We start from the raw sequence: 27,585 nt of genomic DNA, 5'->3' as shown, positions 1-27,585 counted from the left end.
TCTTCTAATGATATGTTATTTAATATGTTAATGATATTGTATATCAGTTCTCATTATCTTAATTATGGTTTATGTAATAAATGTATATATTTTGTCAATATTAAGTAGTATTTATAGATTACATTATCAATAATTATATTCATGTAATTACTAGTGAAATGGTTATTGAAAACGAAAATGTTTTCATATTGATGGTAATAAAATATGGATACCCCAACAGGATATTAAGTTAAGCTTCCTGGTTTGATAATTAATCAATAATTTCAGATAACAAATCATTTGAAATTCGATCATAATGAAGAAAATCATATAAAATAATGTTGTTTTTTGTTTTAGGAGAAAAAAGCCTGAGATTATTTATTTATTGTAAAGATTTTATTGTGAATTTACTGTTGACTGTTTAGATTCAATTAAGGTATAAAATATGACATATGTAATATTGATTTGGTATTAGTATCCGAATTTGTGGTACGGACTCATTGAACTATTGATCTTTATTAGTTGGTTTGCATAAGTCTACTATTCATTATTAGTTTGAATTGAAATTCAAGTGTCCAGAGTATTTGTTCATGTTTCAGTTTAATTGTATTCTGTAAATTTCAGAAAAGTATGATTAGCAATAAGTGATCTCAAGATATAACAAAATATGATTATATTTAATAATGTAGATAGGAATTCACTGAAAACAATGATGGGCAGTGGGACACTTTCGTGAATTGGTTTAAGTTAGACATTAATAGTGTGAGATGTCAACTCAGTGGTGTACAGGTTAAGCGTTTGCGCGTGAGACTAACAGGTCCTGGGTTCGAAGCCCACGAGCGGGATTGTGTATGCGCACTGCTGAGTAGTCTCATAATTGGATGAAATGGCCGTCCACTGCTTCCACATTTTCCATTATGGTTTAGTTTTCATTGACTTGTGAATTCAACTGTTATATTTATTAAGTTTATCAAGCCTCACGTTAAAAAGTTTTTTTGTTAACTAATTGCTTATATGAAATGCAAAACTACTCAGAAATTATAAAAAACTTCTTTTAAGTATGTAAGATGCGTTTAGCTTCTGTAGACTTATGGTGACATTTTGTCAGTGCACAATACGTATCTTTCGTCATATATAGTAATAAGCAATACAGAAAGTGGTAACTGTAAATGATTTTGGATGGAGAAAAGTGAATCAAAGTATTGTCAATAATGCAAATTAATTGAATATTGATAGAAATAAATCTTTTTAAAATGGTTTGTGCTTATATTTAATGTTTTCTTAATGAACATTTCAAATTCCTATTTTCTATTCATCTCCCACAATTAGAAAATTATATATTTCTCTTAAATGGCAGATATCACGTGTGTTAAAGTGATGTAAACGCAACACTGACATAATTTGCTGAAATTTGTAAGTAGCGTTATAAATTCAATGAAACCTTAGTAAATATGCATGTTAAGAATTAATTAAAATTTAAATAGCTTTCCTTCTTAACAACATACACAGGATAATAAGAAATGTAATTTTTTTGTTCTATCCCAATGGATGGAAGAATTGTGTTTTTGATGTTTCATGACCTAATGTAACCGACTTCTTCAGAGTAAACAAATATATACAGAGTAACAAGAATTTAGACAAAAATCAATTATGGATTTTGCATTAATACAAATAGCTTTTTTATTTACTCTTTCTATCACAGTATAACTGTATTTTTTTCATTCTCCCCAACAAATACATTTTATTCAATTTACAATGTACTGATATAATATTTAATCATTTCGGAGTACAATTTAAAAATTTAACAATTTCCATCTATTCAATACGTAGTTCTTCTAAAGGGAATCTCTCTAGGGACCTTTCATACTCTGTGGTAATAATAATAATCATACAAATTTAAGAATATTAATATTTTATTCTCGAAATCGATAAATCTTAACGTAACTAGTTACTTGGTAAAAGCAGTTCAAATGTTTATCGTTTATAATAAATAGAGAAAAAAACGCCTTGACGAAGATTAAAGAACATTGTTTTGAATGTGATCAGAAATAGGGAAATTATAGTTTAACTCTATCTGCTTTATGAAATTTAAAAAAAACCGGTTGGGAAACTGTTCCCAATATTTTTCAACACAAAGATATATAATTTATTATTATTATTATTAATGGCTTTATTCAATATTATATTTTGGTACAATATAGAATTCTCAGCACAGGGTATTTCAACAAGTTACTTACGCAAAAAAGCAGTAACAAATACAAAAAAATGTTTTAAAAAAACCTGAAAAACTGTACAACTTTTCAAATTAGAGACATGTTAAGAATGCGGGTTATTGACTAGGTTAACTCTAACAACCTGTTCGTCACAGAGTATATTTGCTAGGTAAGGTAATATAGAACTTTTATGCTTTTGCTTGCGTGCTTGGATTTTAATGTAATTACGTCTCGTTCTACCAGAAGATATACACGGCGAAAGATATGAATGAAGATAGTTAGTATCTGATAAGATAACACCTGACAGAAGTTTGCAAGACTTTAGATGTCTATCCACAACCATATTAATAATGACCTCAAAAGATTAACCAAATACCTTGATAACTGCCTTCAGCACTCTCTGCAACACAGAAAAGTCTTTTCTCAAAAGTCCGGGAAAGAATAATGGAGAACAGTAAACAATAATAGGTAATATGCAAGAATTGACAAATTGTAAGAGTAAATGACGAGTAATCCCAAGAGCATGCAATCTCTTTATGTAGTAGGTCAGACGGAAAACCTTCTTTGACAACAATAAAACGTGGGAAGACCAAGACAGATCAGAGAAAAAGGTGACACCAAGATACTTGACATTCGACACTGTGTTTATCAAAGAGTCTCCAATGACACAAGCATTATGGGATCTCAAAATAGTGTTTAGATGCCGTTCATGTCTCATGCTAAAGTTAACAGCTTGACATTTAGACGGATTAAGTATGAGACAATTACCAACAGAATAACAATCAATACGAGACAAAAACTCATTCATTTCTATGGGATGTAAAGAGGAAGAGATAGGCATACATACAGTGAGATCATCCGCATATTTCACGAAAGTGTTTTCTGTGGAAGATGGCAGATCATGCAGAAAAAAAGAGAAAAGAAGAGGTGAAAGAACAGCTCCTTGTGGTACACGTCCATGAGACAGTAGAGACTCTGAACACTTTCCTCCAAACACAGTGTACTGTTCCCTTCCAGAGATGTAGGAACATAGCCAGTTGGTTATCCAGCTGTCAGTGTTGACGCTGATTAACTTGTTTAGTATACGTGATCTTGGTATGGAATCAAAAGCTGAAGTATAGTCCAGAAAAGCACATCGAACATACTTCTTACCCTTTTCTAAGTTGAACACTATGTAGTGATGTAGAATTGATAGCGGGTATTTTCAATCTGATAGTTCAATAGAACATAAAAAATACTGTATAATAACCAACAAGAAGATTTGAATTCAGTTTATTTATGAAAGTGTAATAATATAAAACACGGCCATTTTTTTTTACTTTTGAGATATTTAACAATAGGTATGAAGTCAACTATGAAAGTTTTTCCCCATTTTAAGAATGTATAATGAATGAAATAAACTTTGGGAAGATATTGTCGAATAGCAATGAAATAGGTCAACAGTTAAATATGTATAATATATATTAATAATTATTTGGAAATTCTTTGTATTCATAAACTAATCGGAGTTTTTTTTACCACTATTCGCTAAGACACTATTTGAAGATTATTCAAGCGTAATTTTTCTTGACCTAACTAGTTTCGTACAACTGAAAATTGTTATTTCATTGAAACAATAACGTTTAACGAAATAATCCAACAATTTTTGAATTCATATTTTGGTTGGAATTATAAATTACGTAGTGAATTCAATACAAGTTTATCATGTGAATTTTGAGATCATGACTAGTTTCTTTTTTGTTCTCTGTGTCGTTTGCATGATACCTCGATGGCCATCGAAGTTTGTCGTGTCGTGAAGCAAACTTACAATATTTACCGGTTTAGAATCGTAGAAATGTATACAACTGGTACATAAAATAGGCAGTATGGCATAGTTCAGTATAATGACCGGAAAATCACTATGATATCAGTTTCCGACGGAGAGAAAGTACACTAAAACAAAGAATTTTTAAACATTTTTATGCATGATATATAGGCGGATCTTATTCAATCCCAAGAAATTGTTTATTAATTGCTAACTGGTCTAAATGTAGGTTTGAATTTCAAATCAGTAGACATCAATCTACTATCTAATGAAATCGGAAACGTTGTAGTTTAATGAAAGTTATTGAATTTACAACGTTTATCAATCAAATTAAATCATGTTATCAGCTTGTAATATATTTTCATTGTTTTTTGACTAATAACAGAATATAAAGGAATTATTTTGAAGAAAAATGTATATATTACCCAACCTTTCCAGAATTCTCTTGATTCGCTAATCGTTTCTTTTAAAGATGAAATCTTCTGTGTTTGCATTATTTCTAAATGTATTCCCTATTATTATTACTATTATTAGTAGTAGTATTAGTTTTGTTCAAAAGATGATTGTGAACTATGAAAAGCCATACATTATACATAGTCAGCTATAGGTTTTATGTTAATGTTGTTTCATTAAAACAATGATTATGTAGTTGCACAAAATTTTTTAGTTATCCGTTACCTTCAAATTTATTTGCTGAGATTTTACAAATACATTCTTCTTCTTTTATGTCTCATATCAATTTGGCACCCAAATATTGTGAAATTATTCGATCAAATTTAAACGACGGCTACCGTTTTTTTTTTGAATAAATTCATGGTTGAATTTCTAATTTGATCAAATTGTTGGCTTATTTATTAAATATAGAAATTGTTCTCACTTTAATTATTCTATCTAACTAACCATTTAAAGAAAAATGATTTGTGAATGTAAACTTAAATAGTCTATGACAAAATCCATTCTTAATTTCATCTTTGTTTAAGAAGTGTATATATATGACAATGAACGAGTGAATATCATCGGTAGATTTAAAGATTATTACATCGTGAGGTTAGATGGTGGTTGGAGGTAGTCAACAGGATACCCTGGATCCGGGTTTCGTGCTACTTGGTACTCGTCAGCAAGGTGTACCTGTAATCTTGAGGGAACTGGTGCTACATGGCTGATTCGGTCCCGTGTCACCCAGCTTCACAGTCAGAGACGTTACCACTGATCTATCCGTGCCGCGACTGACCTCCTGTAGGACTGAGATGTAATCACTATTGATTGATCACTGAGTAGTGATCAATCAATTGTGATTACTACATCGTATTCGAATAAAACATTAATATGCAGTAGATACTACTTAAAAGTGTGTTCATTAAATTTCAATTGTCACTTTACTTATAATTATATACAATTAAACTTATTATACACTCGAAAATAAAGAATTTCTTCTGTAATATTATCAATATGTTTGTTAAAATAACTATAATAGATTATCACCAATATTTGTGAAGGTTAGTCAACATAACTCTGTCTTTACATATTTAATCTATGTTGACAAATATTACCCTTTTAATCCTTTGTTGCTATGATTAGTTTATTTTTATACTCACCATTCTTTTTTGAAATGTAAAAATCAGAAAATAGAAAAATCAATGGAGTATACAGAATTTTAGGATAAAAAAAGGATATAAATTTGTGTGATCTTTATTTTAACATAGAAATATCCTTTGATTATTTTAAAAAGGCTTCAGTGTTATTTTAAGGGTAAAGTAAATATATAATTAGAACGAGGCATAGAATTGACATCGATAATAATTTTAAAATGTTGTGTAGAGATTGTCAAGGACAAATTTTAAGATTATTAGAAGCCTTGACTATTCACAAATTTGAATTTTCCTCATATGGATTAGAAATAATTTGTTGTAACCTTAGATTTACTAGTAATCTAAAGATTATTTTATAGTTTAAGGCAATGAGACAATTTTGTATTCTTTACTTATCATGCTAATTTTCTTTCTCCTCTATTTACAGTTATCACTTACATTAATTAAACTTTCATTTAACTGAAATTTATTAGTTTTCATATAAAGTATTTATGGCGCAAATACTTAATATTCTTCAAATCAACTCTGTCTTCTCATTGTTCTATCAAAACTTAAAAAGAAATTGCAAATATCATTCTCTTTTGTTTTAGTCAAATTCAGAAGTTATTTCTGACTATCTATATTCCATGTTCTCTATACTCATCATATTAGTAATTCAATAATGTTAAAACTATATTGAATAGTTATAAAGAATTCTATCACAGATTCCATTTACAGATATATCTAAAAGCTTTAGGAAATTTATTTCATTACATTTTATTTAGTTGTTCCTTTAATGTTACCAAACATGGTATAAAGTACATTATGAATATTTTGAATTAATGGGTTCAATATTGATCAATAAATAACACACAATAATGCATGATAACTGATTGATTGGTTTTTACGAAAACCAATATCTCAAAGCAACTAACCAGTTAGAAAATTTAATTTCACTAGTATTATAACAGATTTGTTTGTATAACGTTCGGTACTAGAATAAACATTGGTATTTTTTATTTAGGAAAAGTGGGGAATCACTTGTTCATTAATGAATGTTAGATCGGACTATAAGGTTTAATTCCAGCTTGTCATATTGTAGTGAACAGAACACGGGTGGGGACAATCGGATTGTATTTAGCACAAAATTACAGTTACTCGGTAAAATAGAAAAAAAACCATATAGTGAATCGTTAATTTGCAAAATGTCAATCCATCTTATCAAACCGGACTGTTGCCGTTGCAAACATCAATCTATTGTCTCACATTTCATTGTTCATGCGTTTTCTTACAAATTTCATTGTGTTCCCGCTCTTCCTTTCTTGATCTTCTCCCATCTTCTGCTGCTAGACATTACGTTTCTAACTCGCGTCATATACTACTTATATCAATATAAGTAACACACTCCATAATATAACTAAACGTCTTAAAAACAGAATATTACCTTATTGTTCATACTTCGAAATTTACTTTTACTACCGAAATTTCATAATAAGCATTGATGCCAAAATTAGAATCTAGTTAAAATTCGTTCTAGATTAATGCAAAACAAACTAACGCTTTTAGCATATTACGTAATTAAATCTATTACATTATATGACTTAAAATGAAGATAATATGTAAGGATTTTAAAGTAATTTGTTATTAAATATGTGCAGTAGAAAATATAAACTAGAAACTAATGTAAGAATGGTGCGTAAATGAACTTTCTCTCCCTTTGAAAAGTGTTATACCTGAGTTCGTCAATTTGTTAATGGTTAATATTAAGGTAAGCCAAGTTAGACATTATTTTTTCAGATGGTATTCCGGAAGAAAGAACCATTAAAAGTAAGTAGTATAATACTTAACCTTAGAACAATAAATATGAAACTTATTGAGATTTAAATGATATCTAAATATATGCATATATGAGCTGATAAGGCTTAATGTGTACAAAATTCTTAAGACATACACGATTACTTACAATCTACTTATTATGATCATACTAAAGGTTTTATTATTATTATTGTGTTTTTGAGCTAAATATTTCAGTTAAATATAAGAGAGAAGTAGTTTTTTCTTCACTTGTAAGCAATATAGTTTTGATATTACAGATGTATATCGCCGTTATTACTGAATCCTGATAAATGTCATATAGTTGGTTATAGATGCTTTAAAGATGACATAAGTAATTTTTTTTCAATCAGGAATTCGCTAAATAAACGGTGAGACTATAATTTAGGGATGACCTTTGAGCGACGTTAAAGTGACCTTGAGAGTGTTCACCTAATAACGAAGATCAAATAAATTTTATAGTCTAGTGTGAGGGATTAGAATTATGATTAACAGTTGATGGTTAGAGTTGAAAATTAGATTTAGGGTTTTCGTCATGAACTGACATCAGCTATAATGCCAAAACTTCATTTGGTCAAATGCATGGATGAATTTCGCGCTGAACTTCGAGACCTGTTATCTTATATCTGATTGGTTTGTCCACAAATTATAGTCACGCCAAATAAACTTGAGTACTACATTATCGTGACAAAGTTTCTGCCTATTTTCCTTGTTAATTTATACATGGAATGATTTATTTCAAACTTTTGAGAAATTAATTTTATCATACATTGAATGTTATTTACTGTCCTCGAGTTGAATGTGATTGGATAGATTTTGTGAAGTTAGGTTTTCTGATTTTTCAAAACCTTTAAAATCAAAGGGAATAGTGTCAATAGAATTAATCAAGATCTTCGTTCAAAGATCTATCTAAGACTTATTACTGTAAATGGCCATGTGTAAGCCAGAATCATGCTTACTGTCTTATAGACTGAATATGACAAATAAGTTGTTTTTCGATGTTTTATTGCACAGCATGTATATTGGGTAGTTGAAATTATTGTTGACATTAGTTGGATTGTAATACTTCAAAAACTTGTGCAAGAAAAACTAACAAATGATTTTTAATGAATGCATTTACATAGTCAACACGTAGTCTGTCTGCTTATATATATGGAGTATAATGAAGTCAAATGTATATTTAACTGAATAATTAAGTATTGTTTCTGTTAACTGTTGTCAATCTATTAGTCTTAAAAAAAGGTTTAGTTTCAATCTAAATTTAATTGACCTATTAACTATCTGAAATCTGTTTCATTTTTAAGCCGTTTGACATGAGTCGTGCCAGGCTAATTATTTTTTGAGTTGAGGTCATGAGTCAATTGAAGTCAGACCACCATGGAAAAATTGGGAACACTGTACGGTCGTTTTGTCCCTTTGTGGGACTCCTCAGCAGTGCGCATCCACGACCCGCCTCGCGGCACTCAAACCCAGGAGCTATCAGTCTCGCGCCAGGCGCTTAACCAACTAGACCACTGAGCCGGCATCCAACGGTGTTAATGTATAACTTCAACTAATCCACAGAATTGAACGACACATCCACCATTGTCATCAGTGAGTTACTACCTCACAACTGACACAGTTGAACTCCACTGGTCACTGCTTCTCACTATAATCCCACGAGGCGGGGTCGTGAATGCGCACTGCCGAGGAGTCCCGCAGTAGAACGAAACGGCCGTCCAGTGCTTCCAGGTTTTCCATAGTGGTCTAGCTTCAATTAACTCATGATCGCAACTGTTTAACTTACTACAATCTCCACAAAACCCCTTCTGATATTTTCTGAGTATCATTCATCTATTTGTAATGGAGTTAATAAAATAAATATCTTGAATACTAAACAACTAGTCAAATGAAGTAGGTGAGATACGTTTATGATCAAAATTCACCACTAAAAGAAACATTGGTTACATAATATGAAACATGTTAAAGGTTAGATGGACATGATAAGTCGACATCAGTGACTGAAAAAAACTAAATTTGCGTAATTGGTGAAATAATCCTAATATAATTATCTACATAAGAGCAAGTAGAGACTAAACACTTTTTTGCCTTTATACACGCACATCAGGTTAGAAACTTTTGATGGAAATGGTTTCTGCAAAATGAACTGAGAGCTATATTCCTCGTTTTATTACTGCTTGAACTTCATAACGGCATACCATTTATTCTCACTAGATATTATGAATATAGCTACTGGAACTGTGTAAATATGGTCTTCTTTTGGAATGAGATTACACAAATGTACTAGAAAACTCTTGTAAAACCAATCTGTCTACCATTCTAATAGGCTTGCTGACATAACCACCTGAAAATTAAAAAGAACATCGGTATATAACCTCAAAAAAACTGGATTTAATTTTAATTGGTGCAATTAAATTATAGTTAGGCTACAGATAAGCACTATGAGGAGGCTTTTAAATATATTGACCTATCACCATAATTTAAAATCCTCTTTTAAAGTCAGGACATTTTTCTATCAGAGTAGATGAAGTTGTGTCTTGTAATTATCACATTTTCATAAGTTTTCAATTAATGTAATGTCTCCTGGATGTGGTTACAGTTCACCGAGTTAGTTAAAAAAACTAATAACGAATAATAATGTGAGAACTAAGGATCTTTTTTTACCCTTGAATTGGACTTAACAAAACTCGTAACAATAAAATAATCAAGTAATCTGTAGTTTCGTGACTTTTGATAAGTTCTCAAGTTTTTTAAAAAGAAATGTTATATAACAGAGTTCAGCCTTGTTGGAAGTATAATTATTGGCAATACATATTCATGGTGTTATTTCGCTGAGAGATATAGATTAGAAGTGTGATCCTTTGAATTTCAAATCAGTCATCTAAATATAGCATTTTCACCTCAATAAAAGGAAGATTCTTCATTTGGTCCCTTGAAAAAAATCATCATTTCTCACTGTCATGAAATCCTATACTAAAACAAATTAGTTGTTCAACATATTTGTATACTTAGTTGTACTTCGAATGGTATCAGTCTGTGAAAAATAAAATTCAGTCATATCCCATGAAATTTCACTATCTTTTCCATTGAGTTCTTCATAGTTATAAAACATTATTTTTTTTTTACTTTGTTTTTGCAAATTCTATTTGTACTATTTTAACATTGAAATTATGTATAATTAGTTCTTTTATTACTGACAGGAAGTCATTTATTTTAATCTGTATTTAATCTAAAATGAAAAAGAAAGTAGATTTACACAGGTTTTTTTAATATTAAACAAGAAATTGTCCCATTTTTTTTTGAAATTTTTTTTCTCTCCCCCCTTTTTATACTTAAATTATGTTTTAGATAGAAAAGTAAGTTACTAAGTTCTCTATCTGTATATGACTAGATTTATTAAACAACTAATTTTAAAATTAACAAAATATTTAGAATAAACAGAATTTAGTATCTAAGTAAAAGTGAATTAATGTGACCATCTCTCTATTATTTTATATTTATTAATTAGATATTTATACACTCACAATTTACATCAAAACAATTATGTTTCTTTGAATTATTAGTTATATCTATTGGGAAATAGTTATTGAGTATAAAATATAAATTTATTGCTTTTGATTGAGATCATGAACCGATTGAGAAAAATGAATAATTGTTACTTATTTAATAGTTGAATTCATGAGTAAATTGAAGTAAGACTATCATGGAAAACCTAGAGACATTGGACGACTGTTTCTTCCTAGTATGGAACTCCTCAGCACTGCATATCCACAATCCCGCCTCGTGGGATTCGAACCCAAGACTTATCAGTCAGTCAGCTACAACGTAGGACCAGGTACATAAATGCATCGGTTCTAGTTGCCATACCTTGTTAGCACAACAAGATGAACACCAAATTGGCAGGAGTGGTTACTTCAATGATATTAATATATAAAAGAAAGATCGTGTATAAGGATATAATAAACGGAGAAAGAATTAGTTTGTAGAAAGAAAGATATGAAGCGATTTTAATCTCATAGTTTAATGGAAGACAAAGAGTGTATACACCGACGCCATTGTGATCGATTTTGAGCCATGTCACCAAGAGTCTCCAACCATTGGTTACTATAGTCACATAGACCCCAACCAAGTAGTCTGCATCTACCAACATGGCTTAGACCAGAAGTTAGTGACTTTACAGACTGATGCTACGTTTTGGTTTGGCCTCCCTTAACTTTCTTCCAGCCATCCCCTACACTAGTCAGCATTGTGCGTCGTGGTAATCGGTGTTTAGGCACATGCAACACGTGGCCCAACCATCTCAGTTCATGAAGATTCACAACCTCATCAACTGACTTACCATCATTCCCTAATACCTTGCGTCTATCCTCACTATTACTTACCCCGTAATCCCAGTAGATGCGAGCAATACTTCTAAGGCATGTGTGATCAAATTCTAGTAACTTACGAATATCTTCTACTCTTAATGGCTTTGATTCGCAGCCTCAAAGTAAAACAGAACAAACTACCACCCGGTAAACTCATCCTTTTATTGAGAGACGGATATCTTGCCTTCGCCATAGGTGGCGTAAGTTGGCAAAAGCCAAACGAGCTTTTCGAATCCGTGCTGAGATTTCGTCAGACACCAACCCATTGGGACTGATCAGACTTCCAACAGTATTTAAGACCAAGACCTACTGGTCAATATATGTTTTTGATTCTTTTATAAATGGATTTTTGTCTGTTGGTAGTCAGTGTTTGAATCTCGCCAGGTGGGATTGTGGATCCTCAATGTTGAGGAGTCCCATAGTAGGACAAAACGGCTAACCAGTGCTTTAAGGTTTTCCATGGTGTTATAGATTCAACTGACTCTTGATCTCAACCATTAAAAGTAGTAAAATATATAAACAGGTTATAGTATAATGATAGAACTTCAGAATTTAAGTAAATAAAACCGAATTCTCAAAATCAATGAGATTCATCAAAGTTACTAGGTAACATTGGAAACTTGTTTTTTTCCTTCCGATTTGTGAATTAGTTAAAAACTTTTTAGAAATTGCAGTATTTCCAGTATTTTTTTGTTAATTATGGAACTAATTAAATTACTGCTGAGATATTTTCTTTTTGATTATATCTAACCGAATACTTCACATTCCATAGTATACATGTAATTTACATATTTTAGGCTAAAATTCAATGAATGATACTTTTTTAAATTTAATTTTATTAAAATTTTTCACATATTTAAGTTGGTTTTCCTACTAAACTATTTATTTCATTCTAAACATTATCCAATTAATAATTAACTTTTTAGTTTCAAAAAGAAGCGTTTATTTTGATTGAGATCATGAACCGATTGATGTTAGACCACTATTGAAAACCCGGAAGCACTGGACGACTGTTTCGTCCTATTGTGGGACTCCTCAGCAGTGCGCATCCACGGTCCCGCTCACAGATTCGAACCCAGGGACTTTAGTCTCAATCGGTTCATGATCTCAATCAAAACTTAACAATCTCCACAACCCCTATACTGATAAGAAGCGTTTATATTCAATCACTAGGTTTTGAATTCAGTGTTGTCTGTGAAAGTTTTCTAACAATCATTTAAGAAGTAGTAATGTTAATCGTGGCCCTGGATATGACTTCAGGTAGATGGTTTACTGCTGGTTATTGAAATATATATCGCCAATCTTTGCATGTAATTGTTGACTTAACTTGAGTTAGTGAATAACTAAATTAAATATGTTAAATACGAGAATGAATTTTTAAATACGTATACTTCGTAAAATTGTTGATCAGAAAGCGAAACGAACCAAAATAACGTGTGGCGGAAAAGGCAAGCGAAACAACCCAATTTAGCCAAGCGTGAATTGATATTTATAGTCAAACAAAAATAAGTTACAGACACACAATGATTAGGGCAAGTAATTAGCATACATACGATCAAATTAAAGTCAGTCATTATTAATAAGTGAATAAGCGACAGGGTAAAAATGTGGCTTGAGAAGAACCAATGAATTGATCTGTCCAAAGGCTAGAGTAACCTACGTGGACTTGACATAGTAGTAGCCCCTACAATGTAAAACTTCTTTAATGTTGTTAGTTAGCTTTTCATTTGATTTCATTCTGTTACCGTTACACAATCAACCACGTCCTATGACAACAAAAACAGTATTTTTTAAATTAACATAAACAATCCATTTAATGTTCAATATGTTTGAAATTATGTACCCAAATTTTGTTATTGATAGTTAAAGACCAAACTGTCTGTTCCTTTGGCCGGTTGCGCTTTCCTTTTGTTAATATTTAAATTAAATTGATAAGTCACTGTTGATTTAGTGCTCAATAAATCTACATTTTGACATGAGAATTTAGTAACCTGTTGAATAGCACTCCTATTATAAAGCGATGAACGGTTTATTAATTTTTTATCGAAATCTTCAATAATACTAAAGTGCTGACATATTCAGTTGATTGTATTCTAATAGAATGTAATGCTTATCTACAGTTTACTATTGCATGCTTTCAATGACAAAAGCCGATAACAACAGGTATAATGTGCATAGTAATCATCTGAATGACTATTTACATTGACTTAACAAGTTTGCTTTCTAAAGAAATTGAATTTGAAAATGACGGACTGTATGTAAACAGAAACAGCAGGCAATGATTTATTCCATATTACTGGAACGTATTATGCATTAAATAAGTAGTGAAATAAACTAGTTGATAACAGATTTTATCAATTAAAAAAAAACACAACGAAATACTGCACTAATGTATACATATGTAAGTGTCTTAAAGAATTGGTACATTGAAGTCACCTATCCATATGATATCCTATTGATGTCTATTCTAATGGTTGATTCCATAGTACATTTGAATATGAAAATAATCAATAATTCACTTGGCAATCAAAATATCACTTACCATTAACTTACTAATTAATAAAAATGTATGATTTTGTAGACAATCTCCACTAGAATCAGTATATATACAGTATGGTGTTTTGCTATACATTTGGTGATCAACCTGAAACAGCCAATCAATATCCAACTTGTTGATGAACATACACTATTTGTATATATATTTTGTTAGTCTAAAATGAAAGGACCACACAACATGAAATCATTTAAAGACATTTTTTTCAATTAGTTGCTGATCAAAAACAGTATCCAATACTTTATACGAATATTCGTCAAGATTAGAACGAATAGTTTGACAGTAATTGAGCGCCGAGTATAGAGAAGTCATTATATGTGAAAATTATATTTGAAATATTCTCAGCGATTGAAATTTAACTAATTCCAACGTCTCGTCCAGCTAACTTGTCTGGACTTCTTCAGGGTAATAATCAAAATCAAAATTATCAAAGAAATATATAGCTTTTAACAATCAGGATTATACTGTGTTAAACCAATCATATTTGGGTGTTGATTTTCTGTAAATTAGGATAAAATGAGTCAGTTGACTACAAATCATGTGATGAACTCAACTACATGGAAATACTTAACTGAGTAACAAATCGTATGTGTGTGAGTGTGTGTGTATGTATGTATGTGTGAGAGATTGATATGAAGGAATAAATAAAGTTCAAGTTCAAGGATGAAAAATTGATAATGAAACATCGATGTACATGTCAAAACATAAATTGTATTGTTTAAAAACTCATTCAGTTCTTTCAATAATAATAACGATGCATGTGATATCAAAAACAGGTTTAAACAAGATATAGGTTCCAAATTTACTTGTCAAACGAAATTTGCCAGGTAGTTGCCATTTGAATACCATCTTTTCGGTTCAGGCTGTTCTTGTTCGCCCATATATGCAGAGCTTCTGCTGTCAATCTTTCTTTATGGGTGTTAAAACCTTTCTGAAGTATTTTGGTCCCTTCAAAATTAATCTTGTGTCCTGTTTCTAACGCATGTAACGCTATCGCTGACTTATTTTCAAGTTTCTTTAAATCTACCGAGGATTTTGGAACATTTTTCAAGCATTGTTTGTGTTCCTTCAATCTTACATTTAATTGCCTGGATGTTACTCCAACATAGGTAGCATTACAGTCATGACAGTGAATCTCATACACAATGTTCTGTTGTTCTTCCTTTGCTAACTTGTCCTTAACTTTCACTAATGTCGATCTTAATGTGTTATTTGCTCTAAAATACACTCTTATATCATGTTTGTTTAGAATCCGTTTGATTTCTTCTGATGTTTCACTCCGGTAAGGTATGACTACGGTGTACTTCCATTCTTTTCGTATACTTTCTAGTTTAGTTTTTCTTTCATTTTTAATAATCTTTTTTAAAAACCTTTTTGGGTAGTTGTTATCCCTAAGAGTAGAAAATACTTTATTTAATTCGGTTCGTTGGTCTTCCTTGTCTGTAACAATCTTAGTACTTCTGTTCATTAGATTTTTTACCACATTAATTTTCGTGCTCTGTGCTCTGTATCCAATACTTCTATAAAGGAATATAGAAATTTGACAGTGTAGTAACTAAATAAAACAACGTTGAATTGTTTTAAATAGTTATTATTTGATCATATACTAAATGACGTCAAAAAATAAGTACATATTTGATGAATAGTTTTTTGTCTGTTATTTGTAGATCTATGTTTGTATGTCCAAACCTACAGCATTTGTATACCGTATTTTATATCTCAATAAGGACATTTTAAAATTTCCTATATGAAAACAATTTAGTGTCAGTTACTATATTTAAGCCTACATTATTTATTCTAACTAGTGGACAAACCAATTTATTCATTCTTCTTGAGTCACGTTTTGACTTGGTTAATTATTCATTTATTAACCCTGACTGATTTTATATGAACGTGTGTGTACATGTTATCCTGCTCATTAAATGTCTGTGACTTATTTTTGTATGACTATAAATATTGATTAACGCTTAATTAAATGAAGTTGGTTCACACGCCTTCTCCACTGTGCGTTATTTCGCTCCGCTTTGCTTCCTTCGCTTCGTACCTCTGTCTGTCCAGATCAAAGGATGTACAAAATATACATATTCAAAATCCATGCTCGTATTGGACTTATTTAATTCCGTTATTCACTAACACGATTTAAGTTGATGATTATAAACGAGAATTGACGATGTGTATATTTCGACAGTAATTATTCATGCAATATATCTCGGGCCACTAAAACAACTTATATACTGTCTGAAGTATAAAAGATAACAAACTTCTTTGCACCACAAAATCACATAACAAATACCATAGTTTATTATTAATTCAATCAAATTAATTGAACTAACATAACAGTTAGAGAAAAAACTTGCTTTTCAAACTATTCGAACACATAAAACCTTAAATATAGTTTCGAAGTTGACAGAAATAAACCAAATATGATTTAAGTTATCTAAATAAATTATGAGTAAATGTTTTAACTCTTAAGAATCATATGTTTTATTAAACAAATATACTGTTTAATTAAATCACCTTAATGTGTAAACATCTTTGGACATAGTGACAGTTCATAAAGGGTATCATTTAATCACCTTATATTAGTTTATTTGATGAATCTTATTGATTGCTCTCTGTGTAAGAAGCAATAGAAAAACAAAGTAATACATACCTAGTTATTTTGTTAATTTCAATTTGTGCTAAAGAATACTCTATTAAGATATTAGACTAGAAATAAAAATAGTAGAAGCCATCCCACTATTAATGACTAAGTTTATAAATAAAAGTATTTTTAATAGTTGAGATCATGGGTCACTTGAAGTCAGGCCACCTGGAAACATTAGACGGCCGTTTTGTCCTATTTTGGTACCTCTCAGCAGTGGGTATTTACGATCCCACCTCGCAGAATTCGAACTCAGAACCTATCCGTTTCGCGCGCGAGCGCTTAATCACTAGACCAATGAGTCAGCTGGTATCCAACGATGTTAATGTCTAACTTCAACTAATCCATGAACTATTTTCTTTTCAAGTGTATAAAAGATGTAAAGGATTAAGTTGGTTAAGATCTGAAATGAAAATAATGAATAAATTTTATTATGATCCGATTTTATAAACATGGATATTCTTCATAACATTCAATCACATGCTTCAAAATCTTTTAATCTATAACAAGCACAATTATTTTTATGTTTAGATAACATGAAAATGAATGTAGAAATAACCATTCATCCAATCATTCATTGACATCTATAACATATCATCATCAAAATTTTACAAGATTATAGGTGAAAATTATTTCCATGGAAAATCTATTCTAGCTAACTGTTACATAACAACAAACTAGAAAAAAATGTCTTTTTTGTTGAAAGATTTACCATTGAGTGTAGAATTTATTCAGTTGTAACAATATTTATAAAATAATAAGGTATATAGGAAAAGAATTTATGATTTATTGCTTTACAATAATATCTATGACATAATAGTTGTTGACTACTGGATTTAAATTTCTAAAAAAAAACATATTATTTGTTTAAATATTGTGAAAGTGTTCGGCATAAATTTCACTCGTGAATATAAAAAATAACATAACTAATTAATGTGTTAGTCGGTTTTACGTAATAACTTGTACAGTCCTTTTCTGTTGTTGTTGTTAAATAAATTAACGACTACTGAACCATGACAAGTAAATTTGGATGGAAATAAGTTTATTCTACTGCTGGATGAAAATTCAATTTAGTCACCTTTTTCAATGAGAAAGATCTAACTTCAGTATAAGCACTGATACGAAGTTGTGCTCATTATTCTTTTGATTTATATTTTTTTTCTTCGGTATACGATTATGAAGTTCTCTACGAATCTTCACTGTCTGTGATTTCGTGTTCATTACATAAATATATTTATTCACAAACGTTCTCAAGATGATATATTTCAATAAACTCTAATGCTTTTAAAATCATGTCATTCCATTAGAATCTATTGGCTTCTAGTGTAAGGGATCTTTCGAAACAACCTCTATTTCAAAAAGTTATACGAACATAAACTTAGAGATGTTAACAGGACGTTTTATGCTACTTTATCTGGCTTAAAAATCATTATAGATTAAGCACATTCGTGATGAGAAAACTTGATGCAATTAAGGTATATCATTCTTAGTCGATTTGTTACATTTACCCGAGTAAATAATGAATTACAAAGCTTTCATAAATCAATGTGAACTAATTGATATAAATATTCCGATGTAGATTGTGATATTAGAAATAATACTAGTCAAATTAACCGGCTACTTAATAAGGACCACTCTCCAGAGTTCAGAAAGACGATACTAAGTCGTAACATAGTACTTTCTTATCACATTTAATCCAATCTAATAGAATGGTAGATAAATCAGGAGCATTAAAAGTAATTTACTCTATTTCCCCAAATAATTCTAGCGTAATATTAACTCTTCATTTAAACATAACACTTTTCAATAATCCTATGAAAACATTAAAAAGTACATTTATTATTTTGTGTAGTTTTATCTGTTATCATTGTTCATGAATGAATGAATTTCATATACATTGACTAGACTTTTAAAATGATAGTCACAACTGATCATTAAGCATATTTCAAATATTAAGCAGTGATGTAATGTCTAAAGTGAATGACACTTAAACACTGAGCAACACATTCAAATAATGATTCATGAATTCTAGCTTAACAACCTTAATAGTATCACCAGTCCTAGCATAAAGTTTTATCCAGGTAAAAATTTCCATATTTGTTTCTGTGACAGGTATTTATCTATGGTTTACTGAAATAGGCAAAATATGAAATTTTCTACTTAGTCGTGTGAGAAATACATTGTTCTTGTTGATTTTATTTAAGCATTGATTGAGAAAAAAGGAATTCAACTTTTGCTTAAAACGTATGAAGCTTCTGTAATTTAGAACATATCGTTTACAAAATAATTCTTAAACAGATAATCAAATGCATATTTCTTTTAAATTAACCATAAGTTATAACCAGACTACATAAAAGATTCAGTCAAAGTTTATTAACTATTTAAATGTAGCGGTTTATTGTACAATGTACTTTCTAAGAAAATCGGTGAGACTATCATTTATTGACGACCTATGAGCGACACTGAAGTGACCTTGAGAATGGACGCCCACTGAAGGTTTTAGAACAGTTAGAATTCTCATTTAGAGTTGATGGTTAGGGTTAAAAACTAGATTTAGGGTTTTTATCATGAACTGACATCAGTTATAACGCCAAAACTTTATTTAGCCAAATGTATGGATGAATTTCGTGCAAAACGTCGAGACTCAGTTATATCTGATTGGTTTGTCCATAAATTATAGTCTTGCCGAATTTCGTGAAAAATAATTTTATTTATGACCTATATTTGTATTTAAATCATTGACAATAAACAATAGAGCATGATACTTATAATACATAGAATAAGTTTAAACAATCAGGACGGTAGAAACATTGTTAAAACTCATAAATATTTAAACGCAAACTTAACAAAAGATTGTTTTCTTCATAGTCAGCTGTTAAGTGTTAATAAGTAGCTCATTGTGAACAAAATCCATCTCTATTATCTTATATATTTGAAAGTACGGACTACTATAATATTTGTTAGCTAGGTAATATATACTTCAGCATACTCATTTAAGTTGAGTGAAATTCGAAAAGAGTAAAGTTAAAATGAGCATCGATGAATAAACATACTTGTATGTAATAAACAAAATCCTGTAATTTCTTTGTTTCGTTAAATAAAACCAGTATTTTGAATAGTTCATGTTTCTTTCTTCTATACATTTTATTATTTCACACGTAATCTTCCGAGTATATAAAAATGACTGATTGATATGAATACATTAATCTGTATCAAAAAATGAATAAAACATGAATAGTTTCCTGTTGTTTAATTTACTGCATATAAACATGCATGTAAGAAGTATATACTTTCTCTTTATAGGATCATTTTGTCTCAATCCTTAACAAGAAATAATACTCTACATAAATAATATCCAAACCATTTAGTCAATAAACCTAGTAGGATTTTTCATATAACTAGCTCTTCAACATAATACTATAATGAGTGAGTTAACTATCAACGTCAGGTATAATAGTTTAATTTTGTATCAGGTTGAAAATCAGTTACAAGTACATGCAATAAGTAGATTTAGGTTAACTTTGTTATAAAAATATAACCGGTAAAATAGAATAAATCTACATGTTATTTAGAAAGACTTTCAATAAAAGCATTAAACAAAATACCGCAATTATATTCTCTAGTCAGTGAAAATGATTGACAGTACAGCTAACTATTCGAATAGGTTAATAAATTATAACATTAAAAAAAATATATTGAAAGTTTAATTAAAATGTATCAAACAGTACCATTCATCCTAATACTATGTTATTTGACCTATTTTTGTGCCGTGTATGTTCCTTTCTTCATGTGATCAGTTCAATATTATATCCTGCAGAGTTAAGGTCATCCATACAAAACTAGTTTACAACATAGCATTCCTTTAGATTCAACTAATTTGTTTCAATTCCTTTTTCTTTAATCGAAAGCCATTCAGTCCAAAAATGATTACTAAAGAAACTTTATCAAAAAAATGTCTGTACACAGTTTAGTTAGTACAGACTAACAATAGCAAGTGGCCTTTTTGCTTTAAGTTATATGTAAAAGCGTTAGCCATTATCTGTACATCATTCATAGAGTTCATTTACATTAACCTTCCAACTTATTTACCCGGTATTAAGGCCATAGAAATCTCTTTAGAGTAAACTCTGGACAGACGCTAGATGCACTATGAAGAATTTTCTGACATACTAACAATAAGGTCCACTGAACACGATTGTCAAATTATACTGAAACCATTATCAATAATGTTAAAGCCATACCAGCAAAAGATAAGTACAGGTTGTCGAAACTTGATGTTTTTGTTTAACATCCTTTCAAAGTCATCCCGTTGACGTTTAAAAATATCTTAAAATACGTATTCCTATCATTTAACAATTGATAAATCTCACTCCGTTATTTGTATTAAACACTGTCAAGCTAAAATATTAGAAATTACATTGTTTGTTAGTTATACTTCATTGTAATACTAATGAGAGATCTTACACTAATTCGCTGTGCTAGTATTATCATGAAATACTTTCAATGTTTTTTTTTTCAAACTGGTTAGTGAATAAAGAAAGCAAATATCTCAGTCAAATATTGAGTAGTTGCTGATCTTTAGAGTTTAAACAAGTAGGAATGTTGTTATAGGAAAATGGATTTATAAAAATAGAAACTGATTACATAAGTCGTAATTCTAAAGCTGTATCATCGAATCAATATAATGATTATTCATGTCTTAGTTCAATACTAAGCTGATACATATGAATTAAACAGTATTCAATAAAAGATTAACAGATGATATATTCCTGTTTATCGATTGATGTTTCATTGAAATATCGTATATCATCTTTAACAAATATTATTTTAATGGTTGAAATCATGAGTCCATTAAAGTTAAACCACTATGGAAAACCTGGAACCACTGGATGGCCATTTCATCCTAGTACGGGACCCTCTAGCAGTGCACATCCACAATCGAGAATGCGGGACTTGAATTCAGGATCTTTGGTTTCTCACATGAACACTTAAATTCTGGACCACTGACCTGGCCAGTATCCAACGGTGTTAATGTCTAACTTCAACCAATTCACGAATTGTTTTTCTACATTATATTATTCATTCAGTTCAAACTTGAAATAAAGTTTCGTAAAGAATCGTAATATATTTGTTAAATGTCCCTACTGCAGTGAACAGAACAGGGGGGGGATAATCGAATGTATTTAACACAAAATTACAAGACTTGTTAATAAAATCTAACAATCATAAAGTAAATGCTTAATTTGCGAAATGTCCATCGATCGTCTCAAAATGACTCAGACTTCATTGTTCTTGCATTTTCATAAAAATCGCATCCTGTTTCCATTCTTTACTGTTCGATCCTCTTGTCTCTCTGCTTTCAGACCTTCTGTTTACGACTAACATCATATACTACTTCTGTCAATATAAGTAGCACACACCACACTACTATTAGATACTTAATTTCATCACTGACTATTCTTTCTAATTAGTATTCGGGTACTTGGATGTTTTTTGATTTATTTAACTGAATAATACTATTTACTTGATCTAACTTACATAATGTTTGTTTACCCTTTTTTTTGGTGATGTTCATTTAACCAGTCTTTTTTTGTTGTATGTTACATTTATACTTACGTGTCACAACAAGTTAAGATAGATATTTGGATAAAATGTTTTTCTTACTTTTTCAAATAATTTAGAATATTTCTTTTTTTATATTTTTATATTGATAAATTTAAGATTGATAATCTCATCATAAACAATTTCTTTTATGAATGATTGATTCTAATCTCTATCAATCTAATTCATATTTAACTATGAAATGAATATAAACACAAGTTTATGTGTTTTCAAATCAGTCATCTATAAGAAATGTCATAAAAAAAAATTAATACATTAAAACAAATGTATAAAGTTATTAGCTTAATTATATTATTATCGTTGAAATCTTTTCACAATAATGAAACTATGATGAATTAAATAGCTACAAAACAAAAAACCTCTTTGATTTAAAGTGAATTATGATTCATACCATTTATTGTTCGAATCTGTATTTATTATTTTAGCCTTAAATAATTATAGTTTGAAGTGTTTTGATTTAAAACTTAATCAAGTTAACATGGTTCAAAATAAAATAGAACAATTTTTGGCGAGACTCTAATTTATGAACAACCTTTGAACGAATCTCAAGTGACCTTGAGAAATATTAGCCAATCAGCAAACAGTCAGTATAGAGTAAAAATATATAATGAAAAAACAAGGAAATAAAGTGGATACACTTCTTATACGTGGTTCAAAAACTTGTCAAGGTTAGAAAGAGGTTTGGAGGTTCTAAAATTGTAATGCATGTAGTAGAGGAAATCATCCATACAGCTACAGAATAGTCGGCCTCTGGAGCCATGATGAAGTCTCAAGAACTCTTTCAACTTGGACCACATAGTTTCAATATTGTTTATGTGCACTTCGGTTGTTGAGTACACAAAATGCTACTTGTGGATAACGACACGATACACATAACCAAGCCTATGTAGGAGTCTGTACGCTCTCCAAACATCCAAATATATTGTAGCACCTGGCTGCAGCCAGTGTTAATGGTGCGTTTATTATCCGGTTCTCGATAATTGTTAAAAATTGCCTTAGTTAGGAATTATATATGGGGTTTTCATCACGAACTGACACCAGCTATAACGCCAGAAATTTACTTAGACGAATGCATGAAAGGCTTTCGCGTTAAAATCCGAGATCTGTTATCGTATACCAGATTGATTCGTTCAAAAATTATAGTCTCGCCGTCTTATTTATTATAGCCGCCCAATTATCACTTTTTGTACAAAATTCCTTGTGAACCGAGCGTACGTTAGCATTGAGCACTGAAGTTGACTCTGTAACCTTGAAACCCCTAAAACGCTTCTGATTGGCTCGTCCATAAATTAGAGTTTCGCCCAATTTTTTACCCAATTCATTCAAACTACTGAATTGATTCCTATTATTAAAATTGATATTTGACCATTAACGTGAAATTATTGTCCATTAGAGTAGTTGTATATCTAATTTCAATTCGTTACATTACAGAGCAGACAATATGATACTATAAACTTTAATAAACTGTTCGAATTCTTAAATTTTTTTATATATATGACGAGTAACTAATGTAAATCTCTCATTGTATAAATCAATGAGTATAGGAATTCTTCTTCCAATAAATAACATTGAGTATCTTTATCTAAACAAGTCAGATATATTGAGAAAATTGGCTGCATTTTTCAATATGAGTATCATCAATTAACACAATACACATTTTATGATTGTTCCAAATGAATTTTTACAAAAGGTTCGATGATAATTAAGTAAATATTGTGATGAGTTTTTATACTTGACAGAAATGTGTACATAAAGTATCATATTGATTAAATAGAACCCCAAATTACATAAACCTTTTATGGTAACGTAGATGCGACATAATTAAAAAAATACGTTGCCAAGAAAACAAGCTTTGTTAAATGAGAAATATTCACCATTAGAATATAACTTCAGTGGTTAGCACTGAATACTTTACAATGTGGTTGTCCACCACGTTTTTGTTCCATATAAACTAAGAATTGATTTCAATGGGGAACCTTCAGTATACTGAATCAAGAATCAGATATTTGAGCGAGATAATAATGATTTGTGACTAAATTTACTTTGAATCCTCTTACAAATAATATTTCGATTCAACAGCTTGTTTATGCTCTTAAAAATATTTTTAGTGGCCCTTTATCTGACTCCAGTTAAATCATGTGATTGATTGTTATTGAAATATATATGTCTCAAACCCTCTTATATAATCATCAACTTAAATCAAATAAGTTCAATACGACAATGGATGTTTGATTATGTATATTCTGTACACTCATTCATCTGGACAGAGGATCAGAGGTACGAAGCAAAGAGATGAGAGAAAAGCGAAATGACGCTTAGTGATGTGTGAGCCAACTCGATTAAACCAAACATGCATCGATATTTATAGTCAGAACAAAAATAAGTTACAAACATGTGATGAGTAAGATAAGAAGTGCACACACATACATCCATATAAAAATAGTCAAGGTTGATAAGTGAGTAATTAACAAAGTCAAAATGTAACTCACAAAGAATGAGTAGATTAGACTGTGAGATGGTGAAGATTTGCAGCTCAGGTGGATGATTTTGATGGAGTTTTGTTCTCTAAACTGGATGGTTTGGTTGTGAAGCTTCATCGTTCTTCTGAACGACATCATCAGCACAAACTTCAGATAGATGATGTCGTTCAGAAGAACGATGGAAGCCTCGCGACCAAATTATCCAGTTCAGAGAACAAAACCCCATCAAGATTAGACTGTTCACAAGCTAGAATAAGCTGTGTAGGCTTAACATAACAACCAACACTATATCTTCTTGTAATGATGAAGAAAAAATTACATTAAACTTTTATTTTATTTAATTTCAGATACTGGATTTATCTAACAAGTGTGTTATGGAAATATGAAATTTAATAACAATTCAAAAAGACAACCATACCGTAATATACCATATTCACATACGAATTGAACGACTTATCTTACCACATTTGTAAATTCTATCAGATTATAATGAATATTACTGAACATACTGAAGATGTATTAAATCCTTTTATTTTAAATTTATTTATAATCAATAAAAGTTCAACATGTACTCAAATGGAATCATTACCGGTTTCCGGTTTGTTCAGTTTTTATCGTGCTATAGGTTTATTATTAGGTCCATTAAATACTATATTAAATGGTTTATGCGTTCATATATTTAATCATCATTTATGGAAAAAATCAATAATGAGTAGAATATTAAAAGGATTATCTATTATTGAACTTGGTATGGGATTAAGTTTATTTATTCATGCATTAATATTTTCACAAAATTCCACATCATCTCATTCTAATCAAAATTTATTCAATATAAATAATACAATTAATAATATATATCCTAATTATGATATACATATAAATCATTTAAATCAATTTCAACAAGATTCTATTCATACAAATGCTTATATTAAAACAATATGCTCATTTTTTATTACAACTATATCTAGTAGATTTTTAGTAGCATTTCAAATATCACGTAATTGGTCTGTTGTATTATTGGCAGCATATCGTTATGATCAAATATGTCGACCTATTGGTACATCTAGTGCATTTTCACGTGAACGTATACGTTATATATTAATCATTATATTTTTTTTAGCTTGTTTAATTGTTATACCAAGAATATTTGAAAGTGGTATAGTTGTATGTTATATATCAGGAAATGTATCTAAAGATTATCCTTTATTAATTAATTATAAATTATATCAAATTTTATATTTAGGTTTAGTTATGTTTATTGTACAATCTGGTGGTCCGGTTATATGTGTATGTGTATTAAGTGCATTTGTAATAAGAATTATAGCAAAACGTCGAAAATTTCATCGAGAAAAAGAGCAACGTTCAGCTAGAAATTTATTAAGACGTCAAACAATGGAAATAGAAAATAATCAATCAAATTTAAAAAACAATATCATTATTGATAATAATAATCTTTTACAACGTAATTCAAATGGTTTGACAAAAGAATTAACTGAAAGACCAGCTCCATCAGGTGATAAATTAATGTTTGCTGTTTGTATAACATTTTTTATTTTAGAAACTCCAGCATTTTTCAGTAAAATATTAAATCCTTATTTGGAACAAGATTATCCATTAATTGATTTAACATTATCAGTTATTGCAAATTTATTAATTTATTTAGATTCTACATTGAATGCATTCATTTATATGGCATCTAATCCTTTATTTCGTAAAATTGCTCGAAATGAATGTATACAATATCGTAATCGTTTAATTTGTTGTCAAACATCAAAATCTACTCATCAACTAACTAGAATAAGTCGTATTTTAGACACTGAACAAAATGCTATCTCAATAAACTCATAAAAATACATCATACATCAATATATTATATGATGATTTGAGTCATGATGATAATTGTATATGGATACATATTGTACAAATTTTGTTCTTGTAATTCTTTATGTCTTTTGTATGTTCAATTATTTATGAGTTCAGAGGTTTCTATTACTATGTGAAAAATGCTTTATGTTATAAAGATGAATATTATTGTTTCTTTCATTTAAATATGAAAGTAAACCTATCATCTATATGGGTTATTATTTCAACTTTTATGTATTTCATAAAGAAGAATTATCATTTAAGCTATATTTTTAACGGTTTGAATTGTGTTCTACTAATTGAATCCTAAAACGAATGAGTTTTATAACTAACAAATAACTTAGTATATCTTTCTACTGAGTTAATATTAGAAACACTAAAGAATGTCTTTTATTTCCATAAATACGTGTACAATTGTTAATTACAATCACAGTATATAAAAACTCAAGATTTGTTGTTGTTGATTATTTCGATGTCAGGTAAACATAAAGTTAAACAATTCAAGAATTCCTTATACCTTTCCATCTTCATGAGCTGGGTACCAAATAAATAGCGTAAATTGTGCTTTTTTGAGGTGTGAACATGTATAGAAGCGGTTTCATTGTTAAAAAATTGTCTTAACCGCTATTTAAGTTTATCATTTACAGCAGTATAAGTC

The 27,585-nt window shown here is 29.9% G+C and overlaps 1 protein-coding gene across 1 annotated transcript; it reads left to right on the top strand.

Moving 5' to 3' along the window:
- Positions 1 to 1,262: 1,262 nt before the first annotated feature.
- On the top strand, positions 1,263 to 27,585 carry MS3_00004130 (uncharacterized protein). The gene is made up of 2 exons (XM_012942593.2): positions 1,263 to 1,392; positions 25,412 to 27,585. The coding sequence occupies exon 2, from the start codon at positions 25,554 to 25,556 to the stop codon at positions 26,910 to 26,912; it is 1,359 nt and encodes a 452-aa protein (XP_012798047.1). The 5' UTR covers positions 1,263 to 1,392; positions 25,412 to 25,553; the 3' UTR covers positions 26,913 to 27,585.

The sequence above is a fragment of the Schistosoma haematobium genome, chromosome ZW, assembly GCF_000699445.3.
Source record: "Schistosoma haematobium chromosome ZW, whole genome shotgun sequence".
Taxonomy (NCBI): Eukaryota; Metazoa; Platyhelminthes; class Trematoda; order Strigeidida; family Schistosomatidae; genus Schistosoma; species Schistosoma haematobium.
Note: the sequence above shows the minus strand (reverse complement) of the source record. Positions and strands in the feature narration are given on the sequence as shown.